Source organism: Henckelia pumila, chromosome 1 (assembly GCF_033568475.1).
Source record: "Henckelia pumila isolate YLH828 chromosome 1, ASM3356847v2, whole genome shotgun sequence".
NCBI classification, from domain to species: Eukaryota; Viridiplantae; Streptophyta; class Magnoliopsida; order Lamiales; family Gesneriaceae; genus Henckelia; species Henckelia pumila.
The window spans coordinates 5,049,029-5,064,394 of record NC_133120.1 but is presented as its reverse complement, the minus strand read 5'-3'; the positions used below and the strand labels follow the sequence as shown (position 1 = coordinate 5,064,394).

Here is a 15,366-nt window from a genome sequence, read left to right as displayed (position 1 = left end):
CCAACTAGGATTTCTATGGATGCTGCTGCTGGAGGTTCGATATTTTCTAAATTTCCTATAGAGGCTTATGTGATGCTTGAGCAAATGACTATTAATAGTTATCAGTGGCCGAGTGAGAGATATGCGATATGGAAAACTGCTGAAACTCATGAAGTTGATGCGTTCACTGCCTTGACTTCTAAAATGGCTACTATTTCTACTCAATTGGCTACGCTGACCAAAGGGAATCAAAGTTCAACCAAGTCGGCATCACTGGCGACTGCCGTAAATTCTACTGATGGATTTGAGAGTGCGGAGCAAGCTCAGTATGTGAACAACAGAAATTTCAATAACTATCGAGGTAATCCTGCACCCAATCAATATCATCCTAATTTGCGAAATCTTGAGAATTTTTCCTATGCAAACAATAAGAATGTGTTCAATCTTCCACCGGGGTTCAATACTCAAAATGGTGAGGGTAAACCATCTTTGGAAGATTTGGCGAGTAATTTTATTTCAAAGTCATCCACTAGATTTAAAAAGAATGAGAATAGGCTTGATAGTATGGAGACACACTTGACCAATGTGAGCGCTTCTATGAAAAATCTTAAAACACAAATTGGTCAATTGATGAATGCATTGAATAATCAGCAGAGAGGGGAGTTTCCTAGCAATACTGAGGTTAATCCAAGGGAGCAATGCAAGGCTGTTACTTTGAGATATGGGAAAGAAGTTGGGGTCGATAACCCGAAGGTAGTGGATGATGAGGTCAAGTTGAAGAGATTGAGGTTGAATTTGAAAAATATGTTAGTAAAAATTCCAGCAAGTCTGTAGCTGTGCCTGAGAAACCGCCTGTGCTAAAATCTGTTTTGCCATATCCTCAGCGTTTCAAGAAAAAAGCGTTGGATGGGAATTTTTCTAAGTTTCTTGACGTCTTCAAGAAAATTAATATAAATATTTCATTCGCTGATGCTTTAGAGCAGATGCCACCATATGCAAAATTCATGAAGAATGTGATGTCGAGAAAGAGAAAGCTCAAAGAATTTGAGACTGCAAAGTTGACTGAAGAATGCAGCGCCATCTTGAAAAAGAAACTACCACAAAAATTGAAAGATCCAGGGATTTTCACTATTCCTTGTATTATTCGTGGTCCAACTGTTAATAGAGAATTATGTGATTTAGGTGCAAGTATTAATTTAATGCCTATTTCTATTTTCAGGTTTTTGGAGCTTGGCGTGGTGAAACCAAGCACGATTACTCTGCAGTTGGCTGATCGTTCTCTTACTCCTCAAGGAGTGGTGGAGGATGTACTGGTAAAAGTAGATAAATTTATTTTTCCTGCTGACTTTGTAGTGCTTGACATGAAAGAAGATCAAGATGTCCCTCTAATTTTTGGAAGACCATTCTTGGCAACTGGCAGAGCTTTAATTGATGTGCAGGATGGTGAATTAACTCTACGAGTTGGTGGTGAAGCGGTCACTTTTAATATTTATAAGACCATGAAATACCAAGAAGAGGTACATTCTTGTAATCGCATTAATTTATTTAATTCTTATGAGAATAATTTTGGTGAAGGAATGGAGTTGGAGGATGCTTTGGCAAGATGCTTAATTAATTCTGTAACTCTGTTTAGTGGTGATGATTGGGAACTTAGAGAGAAATTCCTTGCTCTTGAAAGTTTGCCAAAAGAAAAAAAGGACCACGAAAAAATTGAAGAATTGCCTGCGGAGCCCATCAAAGAGGTACCAGTTTCTAATCCTGAATTGAAAGACTTGCCAGGTCATTTATGCTATGCATTTTTGGGAGAAAATTCGACTTACCCGGTAATTATTTCTTCCTCTCTTACTCTTGATGAAAAAGATAAATTATTAAGAGTTTTGAGAAAATTCAAATCTGCTTTGGGTTGGTCAATTTCTGATATCAAGGAAATTAATCTCAATATTTGCATGCATAAAATTTTAATGGAGGAGTCATATAGTACATATTTTAATCATCAAAGGAGGCTAAATTATGCGATGAAAGAAGTGGTAAAAGTTGAGGTTTTGAAATTGTTGAATGCTTGTATTATATATGCTATTTCTGACAGTTCTTGGGTGTCGCCAGTACAGGTTGTGCCCAAAAAATAAGGTATGACTGTGGTTAAAAATGCGAAAAACGAGTTGATCTCGTCTCGTACTGTCACTGTTTGGAGAGTCTACATTGATTATAAAAGGTTGAATAAGACTACTAGAAAAGATCATTTTTCTTCCTTTTATTGATCAAATGCTTGATAGGTTGGCTGGTTACCAACATTATTGCTTTTTAAATAGTTATTTTGGATACAATCAAATTGCTATAGCGCCAGAGGATCAGGAGAAAACAACTTTTACGTATCCTATGGTACTTATGCTTTTAGAAGAATGTCATTTGGTTTGTGTAATGCACCGGCTACTTTTTAGCGATGCATGATGGCAATTTTTTGGACATGGTGGTGGAAGTCATGAAAATTTTTATGGATGATTTTTATGTGTTTGGGTCTTCTTTTGATCATTTTTTTGCACAATCTGACCCTTGTTTTGCAGAGCTGCTAAGTGATAGTCATGTTTGTTTTGCTTATTTTAATATCATTTTGTTGTTGTTGTGCATGCATTTATATGTTGTAATTTAGCATTTTGTTCTTATTTTATTTATCATGTCGGCATAACATACTCCCGGATTTATTGTGTAGTATGTCGCATTTTACTGGAAAAAATAGAAGTGTTGAAGAAGGAAGGATGATGCGTAGAACAAAAGATGGAAGAGCGTTTGCGCTTGATTGGTTGTCGTTTGCACAACTTGTTGTGAAAACGCACTACTTGTTTGCGCTTGGGAAGAGAAAGATATTATTTGCACAAGGATTTGTGCAAACGCACTACTTGTTTGCACTACTTTTATTGTTTGCGCTATTGAAGATGTAATCTGCGCAAGTCATGCTAATGAAGAAGAAGCAGATGCGCGTTTGCACTTCTGTGGATGTTATCAGGGCTAGTTGAAGCACAGATGGAGAGAAAGATGCGCGTTTGCGCAAGGTGCTATGGCTGAGAGATTTTTGCAGAAAAAGATGCTCCCTCGATCGGTAAACTTCAACCGATCGAGCGGTGCCAAGAATCGTGAAAATAGTAGGATTGGGAAAATATGCTCGCTCAATCGGTCAAACTTCAACCGATCGAGCGAGATATCGGGAGCAGGAAAAAATTAAAATTTTGGGATTTAAAAACTCTTATTTTGCGGGCTTTATTTCGTGGGCTTTCAAAACCATATAAATAGAATTTTAGACGCAAAAGAAAGGGGGGAAATAACGCAGAGATTGGAGACGGCTAGATAGAAGAAACATCTGGCGGCTAAGTTTTATCTTTCTTGTTCTTAGTTTTAATTCATTTAGTTTTTGTACTTTTTTAAGGAAGACGAAACCCTTGATTTTATTCACTTTGTGAGATTTTGATTTTCAACGTTTGATTTTTATCGAGTATCAAGAGTAGTTCTGGTTTATTTCATGCTTGTGTGTTTGATTATTAGATTGATCACCTGATAATTCTTTCGTACAATCTACCGCTAAATTAGAATTCAAATCTGTAATTGTTTGAATCATCTAATTTTTGAAGCAACTGCGTTTAATATTTTCTGCTGGTGAATTTGTTAATTCGTAGGAACAACAATTGACTAGGTTAAATACAACCGCTGATGTTTGTGTTGTCTAGCTTCATCAGTTTCACTCATTTGAATGCTACCTTAGATTTAAATCTAGATCGCTGGAATTTGGGTTGATTTATTGGTAATGGTTAATCTAGAACGCTGATGTCTAATTAACTAATATTAAGGTGGAACAGGAATTAAATTTTCAATGGTGAATATTCAATATAAATTAATTATTTTTAGAGAATCAATGACCGAATGAATAATTTCAAGGGTGTAGTCGACCGATATTAAGGCTTTTTTTAATTATTTTAATTTGCTTTTAATTTATTAATAGTTTATTTAAATTCCAAACCCCATTTTATTTATTTTCAGTATTTTTAATAACACACTTAAATTTCACTTTCCTCGTGGGAACGATCCCTACTCACACTACTACATTATTTGTTTATCTGATTGAGTCGGGTAATTTGGGCGTGACACGACTAAGCGCTACCAAATTTTGGCGTCGTTGCCGGGGAAAGGCGTTTAATTTATTTGTGTTTTTGTTTTTGTTTTTGTTTTTTTTATTATTCCTCCTAGTGCTACTCTGGTTTGTTCGTGCGTGCAGGTGAATCTTCGGAAGAAGAAGAATTTTCATACGACCCAGAGATAGAAAGAATTCTGCATAGGCGAAGGGGGATCCTTGCGGTGTGATACTTTGAGATGTCAAATCGACAAGTATTAGCAAGTTTTATCCAACAACACGGAGAGCCATTCTACGCAGCATGGAAGAGATTCAAAGATTTGGAAACCATATTCCGGTATCATGATTTTTCTAACTATTCTCTCCTTACATATTTTCTTAATGGTTTGGATGCAATGACAAGAAGATGGGTAATTGATCGAGCTTTCATAACCGGTATTTCAATATTTTTCCGAGATGATGATACCATGATACACCTGTTGGATGATATGGCCGCGTTTGACTATTACTGGTATTCGCACTCTCAATACCCAGATTTTACAGACCAACCATTCGAGCTTCAAAAGGAGGAGGGAAATTGATCGCAGTTAATCTTACATCCGCTGGAGGATATCCTGAGCAAGCTTGTGGCATCGACTGTGAAAACTGTAGAAGATCTACAAAATTCTAGATGTAACCTTGTGGAGAAAATGGAGAATATCAAGAGATCAATCTGCCATGAATACAAAGAACAGGAAGTGAAGCAAGATACTCAAGCAGGGACCAACCCAATTTGGTTTAATGATGATGACTCAGAGAACCAGGATTGGGAGTGCGAATCAATTCATACTGAAGATTTAGAGGCGTTTGAGTCTTCTTTTCTTATTGAACCGTAGTTGAAAGATGTTATGGAAGAAATATGGTATGATGAAAATATGTTACCACTCATGTTTGCGGATGACGGAGTTCAAGAGTCTATCGATATGAGCTCATCGATAGTATTATCATACACACATCCCCAAGATCTTTTCCTTCCATCAGTACTAGTTTCAAAAGATGTTGGCTTCCAAGAGCCCACCGAGACGTTCTCTTCCCATGTTTACCAGCCGCTATGGAGTGTTGTTGAGGTGACGAGCTTTAACTGTTTACATCTAGCCAAGCTTGAGGGCACTTGGAAGAAAGACCCATTTGTGGTATCATATGACACTTACTTTGGGCATCAGCCGCTCTTTGAGGAGTGCTTCTGAGGTTCGGGCCGAAGACTGTAAAAAGAGGCGTTGACTGGGAGGAAACCCAGTGTTTTTTTTCTTTTCTTTAGTTTTTATCTTTCATTTTTTTTGCGTTTATTTTTGTTGTTTTCAGAAACCGAATGCCACCACCTCTGCAGTCAAAGTTTCAATATGATTCTTCCGTGATGCTGTCAAACGTTGAAAAGGACAGTGCCAACACTTAAACCAGGGGAGTTTTGTTTTACATTTTTGCATTGCATTGTGTTTAGATGTTTGTTTGTGTTTTATGTTTTGATATTGTTGCATTTTTTTTGTTGTGTTATTGCATTTAGTTTGTGATTTTTTGTGTTGCAGTTTGTGTTGTTCGAATGCATGAGTTGGGGATGAGATTTTAGCCTATGATGAGGTAGTTGAAAAATGAAGAATTTTTGAAATTTTTTGGCTCTTGATCAGATTTGAGAAACCGTAGGTTGTTTGTTGAATATTTTTAAGCACGCATGTTTAACCGGTGAATTGTAGTGATGTATTAGATAATGTGGATGTCTGTTGGACCATTGCACGACAATAGGTGTTTGTGGAGCTTAATAGTTCATGAGTCTCGATGATCTTTTTGATATAGCATTTATTCTCTTGGGTACACTTTTAAAAACTTTTATAACATGTTATGAGACATCGAATCCATCCGGGTTGCGAGCAAGATGTTTGAAATCCTATTCGTCTTGTTTGTGGCTAAGTATGCGGATAAAATGAGGGTTAAATATTGAAATAAATCAAATAAAAATAATACCAATTCCATCCGGGCTTGGAATGTGAATGAAATTCAATTCACTATTTCATAGCTAAGTTTGCGGGTTTCATGGGATTGAAGTTCCAATTGGGCTATAGACAAGGGGATTTAAATTCGAATCCTATCTAGTTATAGCTACGTATGCAGTTAATTTTTGGAATTTTATCTCAAGAAGTTGTGTTGTGTTGATGGATTGTTGGGAGGAGAGTTCTTGATTGTGAGACTTGCACTGATTTGTTTTAGGTCGGCGAACAGTCTTGAAGCTTTGTCTTTTGAAGTTGCATGTAGCTGGGGTAACATGTCACACACGCACGTTCGCATTTGACTGAAGGTGTATAATTGATAATCGAGAGTCGATGTGAGTTTGTTTTTTGTGGGAAAACTTCTCTGAGGCTATGTTGTGTATGATTCATCCTTGCTTATGTTTTTGTTGTGTTTTAATTTTGTTTTTGCATACTTGCTCGAGGGCAAGCAAGGATTATGTGTAGGGGTATTTGATAGTCATGTTTGTGTTGCTTATTTTAATATCGTTTTGTTGTTGTTTTGCATGCATTTATATGTTGTAATTTAGCATTTTATTCTTATTTTATTTATCATGTCTGCATAACATACTCCCGGATTTATTGTGTAGTACGTCGCATTTTACTGGAAAAAAGAGAAGTGTTGAAGAAGGAAGGATGATGCGCAGAACAGAAGATGGAAGAGCATTTACGCTTGATTGGTTGTCGTTTGCACAACTTGTTGTGAAAACGCACTACTTGTTTGCGCTTGGGAAGAGAAAGATATTGTTTGCACAAGGAGTTGTGCAAACGCACTACTTGTTTGCACAACTTTTATTGTTTGCGCTATTGAAGATGTAATCTGTGCAAGTCATGCTAATGAAGAAGAAGCAGATGCGCGTTTGTGCTTCTATGGATCTTATCAGCGCTAGTTGAAGCGCAGATGGAGAGAAAGATGCGCGTTTGCGCAAGGTGCTGTGGGTGAGATATTTTTGCAAAAAAAGATGCTCGCTCGATTGGTAAACTTCAACCGATCGAGCGGTTCCAAGAATCGTGAAAACAATAGGATTGGGAAAATATGTTCGCTCGATTCGGTCAAACTTCAACCGATCGAGCGAGATATCGGGAGAAGGAAAAAATTAAAATTTCTGGATTATAAAACTCTTATTTTGCGGGCTTTATTTTGTGAGCTTTCAAGACCATATAAATAGAATCTTTAGACACAAAAGAAAGAGGGGAAATAACGCAGAGATTGGAGACGGCTAGAGAGAAGAAACATCTGGCGGCTAGATTTTATCTTTCTTGTTCTTAGTTTTAATTCATTTAGTTTTTGTACTTAATTAAGGAAGACGAAACCCTTGATTTTATTCACTTTGTGAGATTTTGATTTTCAACGTTTCATTTTTATCGAGTATCAAGAGTAGTTCTGGTTTATTTCATGCTTGTGTGTTTGATTATTAGATTGATCACCTGATAATTCTTTCGTACAATCTATCGCTAAATTAGAATTCAAATCCGTAATTGTTTGAATCATCTAATTTGTGAAGCAACTGCGTTTAATATTTTCTGCTGGTGAATTTGTTAATTCGTAGGAAAAACAATTGACTAGGCTAAATACAACCGCTGGTGTTTGTGTTATCTAGCTTCATCAGTTTCACTCATTTAAATGCTACCTTAGATTTATATCTAGATCGCTGGAATTTGAGTTTATTTATTGGTAAGGGTTAATCCAGAACGCTGGTGTCTAATTAACTAAGATTAAGGTGGAACAGGAATTAAATTTTCAATGGTGAATATTCAATATAAATTAATTATTTTTAGAGAATCGATGACCGAATGAATAATTTCAAGGGTGTAGTCGACCGATACCAAGACTTGTTTTTAATTATTTTAATTTTCTTTTAATTTATTAGTAGTTTATTTAAATTCCAAACCCCCTTTTATTTATTTTCTGTATTTTTAAGAACACACTTAAATTTTACTTTCCTCGTGGGAACGATCCCTAGTCACACTACTACATTATTTGTTTATCTGATTGAGTCTGGTAATTTGTGCGTGACACGACTAAGCGCTACCACTAAGAAAAAAATTTAGTGCTTAATTGGGAAAAATGTCACTTCATGGTTCAAGAGGGAATAATAATTGGACATAAAGTGTCATCTAATGGGCTTGAGGTGGATCAACCAAAAGTGGTTGCGATTGAAAAGATTCCACCGCCAAATAATGTGAAAGCCATTATAAGCTTCTTGGGACACGCTGGGTTCTATCGTCGCTTTATTAGAGATTTTTCTAAGATTACTAAGCCTTTATGTAATTTATTAGAAAAATATACATCTTTTATTTTTGATGATGCGTGTTTGTAGGCGTTTATAAAGATCAAAGAGGCATTAATTTCTGCGCCTGTTATTATTGTGCCTGACTGAAAAGAGTCGTTTGAAGTGATGTGTGATGACAGTGATTATGCTGTGGGAGCAGTTTTGAAGCAAAGAATAGACAAGATGTTTTGGATAATTTACTATGTCAGCCACATTCTTGATGGAGCACAACATAATTACACTACTACTGAAAAAGAGATGTTGGTTGTGGTGTTCTCATTCGATAAATTCAGGTCATATCTCATTGGCTCAAAATTAATTTTTTATACTGACAAAGAAGAAATTCGCTATCTCTTTGCCAAGAAGGATGCCAAGCCAAGATTGATTCGGTGGATACTCTTATTCCAACAGTTTTAATTTGAAATTAGAGACAAGAAAGGAAGCGGGAATTTAGTGGCAGATCATCTGTCTCGTTTGGAGTTGGAAGGAAAAACTGAATATGAACTCATCAAGGAACAATTTCCCGATGGACATCTTTTTGAGATAAACTCTAAACTACCTTGGTTTGCTGATTTTGCTAATTTTCTGTCTTGTGGTGTTTTTTCTTCAGATCTTAATCATCACCAAAAGAAGAAATTTTTCCTTGATGGCAATTTTTATTTGTGGGATGATCCTTTTGTATACAAGAAGTGTTCAGATCAAGTGATAAGGAGATGTGTGTCCGATGCTAAAGCGAAAGAAATTTTGGAACAATTTCATTCTGCACCGTATGGCGGTCACTTTGGAGCCTCTCGGACAGCCGCCAATGTACTTCAATCTGGTTTCTATTGGCCAACTCTGATCAATGATAGTTATACCTTGGTAAAATCATGTGATAGATGTCAAAGGATGGGAAATATATCTAGGCGTCATGAATTACCCTTTACAAATATTTTAGAAGTTAAATTGTTTGATGTTTGGGGTATTGATTATATGGGACCGTTTCCCATCTCCTTTGGTCAATCTTATATTTTATTGGCTATTGATTATGTTTCGAAATTTGTGGAAGCAATCGCCACCCCCACTAATGATGCTCGTGTAGTGGTGAAGTTTGTGCAGAAAAATATTTTCACGAGGTTTGGAACTCCAAGGGCCATTATCAGTGATGAAGGTACGCATTTCTGCAATAAGTTTTTTAATTCATTACTGACAACATATGGTGTTAGGCATAAAGTGGCATGTGCATATCATCCACAAAAAAATGGACAATCTGAAATATCCAACCTAGAAATCAAGAAAATTATGGAAAAGACTGTCAAAACTAACCGGAAGGATCGAGCAATCAAGTTGGATGATGCACTATGGACGTACCGAACTGCGTTCAAGACTCCAATTGGAATGTCTCCATATAGGTTGTTCTTTGGGAAGGAATGTCATCTTCCAGTGGAGTTAGAACACCGAGCGTATTAGGCTGTGAAAAAGTTGAATTTTGATCTGAAGGCAGCTGGCGAAGAGAGACTGTTGCAATTGAATGACATAGAGGAGTTTCGCAATCATTCCTATGAAAATTCCAAGATATACAAAGAACAGACCAAAAAGTCGCATGACAAAACAATATTTCATAGAGAATTCGAGCCTGGATAGAATGTATTATTATTTAATTCTCGTCTCAGGTTATTTCCAGTAAGTTTAAATCGAGATGGTTTGGTCCGTTCACAGTGGTGAAAGTGAATCCTTATGGAGCCATTGAACTGAGTTGCCATGATGGACAGACCTTCCAAGTCAATGGACAGTGGTTGAAACATTATTTTGGCAATGAAGTGCGGAACATTGAGAAAGTTGCATTGATCAAGCCTGTGTAAAAACCCCAGGAAAGTCGGGCCGACGACGTTAAACCTGTTGGAGAACGCGGCGATCAGATCAATTAGGATTGATACCCGGTGCAGCGGAAGTTTAAAATTTTTATATGGAACGATTCCATAATAGGTATCAACCTTACGATTAAATTGTGTGTGTAAAAATTAAATAACAATTATAAAATTTTTACCTTTAATCTCGAATCGAGATTTTGGACACCAACAGATTTCTCTGCTCTTGTTGTATATCCCTGGAACTGATGGACGAACTGTTCTTCAATCAGGTCCACGAACGGATATTTAATCCCTCTGATAGATTGCACTAGAAAATCTATCAGAAGTTTTCTACGAAGAGATTAACGAATTTGATCCGTTAAACCAGACTGTAATTCAAAATCACAGGCTGGATTTTTCTGACAGAGAGAGGGAGGGGGCGGCCACCTTTTAGAAAAATACTTAGGGTTTTCGAAAATTGTGACCTGTTGTATGTAATTTCTGTACTGCAATAACTTATTTATAATGTAGGACACTAACAGCTTAGGGCCCATTAGTCATAAGTTCAAGCCCGACAAGCAAAGCCCGCATGTTCAGAAATTAATATAAAATTCATCGTGACTCCGATTGATAAACCGATTTCACCAATGTGCACAGAAACCATTTCTGCACCTTTTAAAGTCAAGATAAATTTTTCTGAATCCGAATTCAGTGATTTCCAAAAATGGCCATCCCTATGTCATTTTAGGAAATTTTACTCCTCTACTCTTAAATAAGAAGTCCAACTTCTTCGTTCATTAAATTTAACTCTTTAAATTTAACTATCTCAACGGGAATTAAAAATCCATTACACTGTGTGACCCTCAATGGTTCAGGGATACAGCTAGCCGTGGGCTCACAACTCCTTGTGACTCGGAACAACAATTTCCGACTTGCCCATCGAATCATGGTATGAGCGCCTAGCAACATCGCCCCATGATTCCCTAGGTATCACTGATAGTGCCTACAAGAACCAGTAGATTTTGGTTAGCGTACAGTACGGTCCCTTCATCCATATATCCCGATCGAATCAACAACCATTGGTATATCGAGAGTCGCTCGAGATTCGATAACTATGCAATGCATCTTGAAGATCAAATAGTGATATCGCATGTGCTACTAAGAAACCATTTCTTAAATCACATCATGTACTCTGGCCAGAGATTCGTCACACTAATATCTCCTCAGATCTCATAGGATATCCACACTCGCAAGTATGTGGTGAATCCTTGACAACAAAACATCGACTCCTATATGTGTTGTAACTGTACCCAATCCCGACACCTGATGACCCCAATAGAGTTGGTAAACGAGTCAAAGCACAGTACTAGCATATAGAGTCTCAATGATGTCTCAAGTAGTAAGGACTAATGGTGTACAACCAAAACCGCGGACTTTATCCACTCGATAAGTGATAACCACTTGGAAAGTCCGGATAGGGTAGTTCGATCATTCATCATATGAATATCCATTTGCATGCTTCGAACATCTCTATGTTCCTTACCAATGAAACGTGGTACTCTGCATTGCAAATGCTAGTCTCAAACTCGAGCGATCCTTATCCTTATTATCGGACGGCTCAATCGACTAGGAACAGTTTAGAATATACAGTGACTATAAGATGTGTTTCATGATAGACATCTCCATGTTCTACCACATCTTACATACACTATAGTATATTCAAGGTCTTTATCAAAACAACAATAGTATATCACAATATCACAATATGAAGAAATATAAAGTCATTGCCATTAATAAAAGTGTAAATTATATTAAACAAAAGATTGTTTATACAAAGAGTCATCAAAGCCCTTAGCCACAAGTTGGCTCACCGGGCACCCACTCTTTCAATCTCCCACTTGCCCTATAGCCAACTAGTCATACTACGTAGACCCATTGCTTCGCGATGTTTGTCAAATAATGGTCCTGGCAAGGGCTTAGTAAGTGGATCAGCGATATTGTCTGCATAGGCCACTCTTTCGACAGTGATGTCTCCTCTTTCCACAATCTCCCGGATGATGTGGTATTTCCTCAGTACGTGTTTGGATCTTTGATGAGACCTTGGTTCCTTTTCCTGAGCAACGGCACCCGTGTTGTCACAGTACACCGGGACTGGACCAACAACTTCAGGAATGACGCCCAACTCTTGGACGAAATTCCTCATCCAAACGGCCTCTTTAGCAGCAGCTGATGCTGCAATGTATTCTGCTTCAGTGGTGGAATCCGCTGTGGTGTCCTGCTTGGAACTCTTCCAAGAGACAGCACCGCCATTGAGCATGAACACAAATCCATAGGTTGACTTCGAGTCATCCACGTCACTTTGGAAGCTAGAGTCGGTATAGCCTTCTAATTTTAGTTCTCTTCCTCCATATACCATGAACATATTCTTAGTCCTTCGTAAGTACTTAAGAATATCCTTCACGGCTTTCCAATGCATTTGACCGGGATTAGCTTGATATCTGCTCGTGACACTCAGAGCAAATGCTACATCCGGTCTGGTAGATATCATCCCATACATGATACTACCTATGGCTGACGCATATGGTACATGTGTCATTTTCTCTATCTCTTCATCTGTCTTGGGACACATAGACTTGGATAGAGAAACTCCATGACACATGGGTAGATGTCCTCTCTTGGACCCATCCATTGAAAACCGTTTCAATATGGTGTCGATGTAGGTTGATTGAGTGAGTCCTATCATTCTCTTAGATCTATCTCTATAGATCTGTATCCCTAGAATATAGGATGCCTCACCCAAATCCTTCATCGAAAATCTACCTGATAACCATATCTTTGTTGACTGCAACATCCCTACGTCATTTCCAATGAGTAGGATGTCATCAACATAAAGTACTAAGAATGTCACAGCATCCTTAACTACTTTCTTGTACACGCATGGTTCCTCCGAGTTCTTGATGAAACCAAAATCCTTTATTGTTTCATCAAATTTCTGGTTCCAACTTCTTGATGCTTGTTTTAGACCATAAATTGATCTCTGAAGCTTGCATACCTTATGCTCGCTTCCCATGGATGTGTACCTTTCAGGCTGCTTCATATAGATTTCTTCCTTAATGTCTCCATTAAGAAAAGCAGTCTTCACATCCATTTGCCATATCTCATAGTCATACCATGCAGCTATGGCAATAAGGATTCTAATGGACTTGAACATTGCAACTGGTGAAAAGGTTTCATCATAGTCAACTCCTTGTCTTTGAGTATAACCTTTTGCCACCAATCGCGCCTTGTAGGTCAATACCTTACCATCAGGCCCAAGCTTTCTCTTGTAGATCCATTTACACCCTATTGGAACAATTCCATCGGGAGGATCTACTAAAGACCAAACTTGGTTTGTATGCATCGAATCTATTTCCGACTGCATAGCTTCAAGCCATAAATTTGAATCCGCATCAGAAATTGCTTCCTTGAAGTTTCTTGGATCACATCCAACATCGGGTTCATCTTGATCCCCTTCAAGAAGAAGACCATATCGAATAGGAGGTCTAGAAGTCCTCTCGGATCTTCTAGGTACAGGCGTGTCTATTAATGGTTCCTGAGGTGTAGGATCGTTATTTTGTATTTCGGGTTCTTCTCGAATTTCTTTGAGTTCCATCATCTCGCCTTTCTTATCCAATAAGAACTCCTTCTCCAAGAAGGTGGCATTCCTTGAAACAAACACCTTTGTTTCAGCAGGATAATAGAAATAATATCCGATTGAATTCTTCGGATACCCTACAAAATAACATAAGCTGGATCGACTATCCAACTTATCTCCCACTGTCCGCTTCACGTAAGCAGGACATCCCCAAATCCTCAAGTACGAATACTTAGGAGCTTTGCCATTCCATAACTCGTATGGTGTTTTGTCCACTGCTTTAGTGTGGACGTTGTTCAACAACAATACCGCCGTTTCAAGCGCATAGCCCCAAAACGAAGGTGGAAGCTCAGTGAAGCTCATCATGGACCGAACCATGTCCAACAAAGTTCGATTACGACACTCCGATACACCATTAAGCTGTGGTGTCATATGAGGAGTCCACTGAGAGAGAATCCCATTCTCTTTTAGATAGTCCAAAAACTCGGTACTCAAGTATTCTCCACCTCGATCCGATTGAAGTGCTTTATTACTTTTACCTAGCTTGTTTTCTACTTCAGCCTTGAATTCTTTGAACTTTTCAAATGCTTCAGACTTATATTTCATTAAATATAAATACCCATACCTTGAATAATCATCAGTAAAGGTAATGAAGTAGGTGTGGCCATATTGAGTCCCAACACTAAATGGACCACAAACATCTGTATGGATCAAATCCAACAGATTTTGACTACGTTCAGGTTTCCCCTTAAAAGGAGATTTAGTCATTTTTCCTTTTTAGCAGGATTCACAAGTAGGTAGAGAGTTAATATCAGACATATCAAACATGCCCTCTCCCACTAGCTTGTTCATCCTCCTTGAGGAAATATGACCTAGCCTAGCGTGCCAAAGGTTTGCCGGGTTTTGGCTATCGATTTTCCTTTTGTTTGTTGTTGCCGGTTTATCAACATAATTTATTGGAACGTCTTTTAGTTTTAAGTTGTATAGATCGTTTTCAAGTTGTCCATTTCCAATTAAACATTCATTCTTGTAAATATTGCAAATCCCATTCACAAAATTGCAAGAATAACCATCTCTATCAAGCATAGAAACAGAAATAATGTTTTTAATCAAATCCGGAACAAATAAAACATCTCTTAAAAGTAACTTAAAACCATTCTGCAAAATTAAATAAACATCTCCCACGGCTTTTGCTTCAACTCTGGAACCATTTCCGAGCCTCAGCTGGGTCTCACCCATTCTAAGCCTGCGACTTCTTGTCATCACCTGCAAATCATTGCAAATGTGAGATCCACATCCGGTATCCAATACCCAAGAAGTAGTATTAAGTGAAACATTTATTTCAATATAGAACATACCCTTCACAGTTCGCAACTGCTCTAGATATTCCTTGCAGTTACGCTTCCAATGACCGGGCTTCTTGCAAAAATGGCCATCCCTATGTCATTTTAGGAAATCTTACTCCTCTACTCTTAAATAAGAAGTCCAACTTCTTCGT

The 15,366-nt window shown here is 37.8% G+C and overlaps 1 protein-coding gene across 1 annotated transcript; it reads left to right on the top strand.

Annotated features, from left to right (window-relative positions):
* Window positions 1-15: 15 nt before the first annotated feature.
* On the top strand, window positions 16-2,549 carry LOC140894323 (uncharacterized). Its single transcript, XM_073302812.1, has 5 exons — window positions 16-747; window positions 864-1,802; window positions 2,066-2,106; window positions 2,253-2,358; window positions 2,541-2,549. The coding sequence occupies exons 1-5, from the start codon at window positions 16-18 to the stop codon at window positions 2,547-2,549; spliced, it is 1,827 nt and encodes a 608-aa protein (XP_073158913.1).
* The last annotated feature ends 12,817 nt before the right edge of the window (window positions 2,550-15,366 follow it).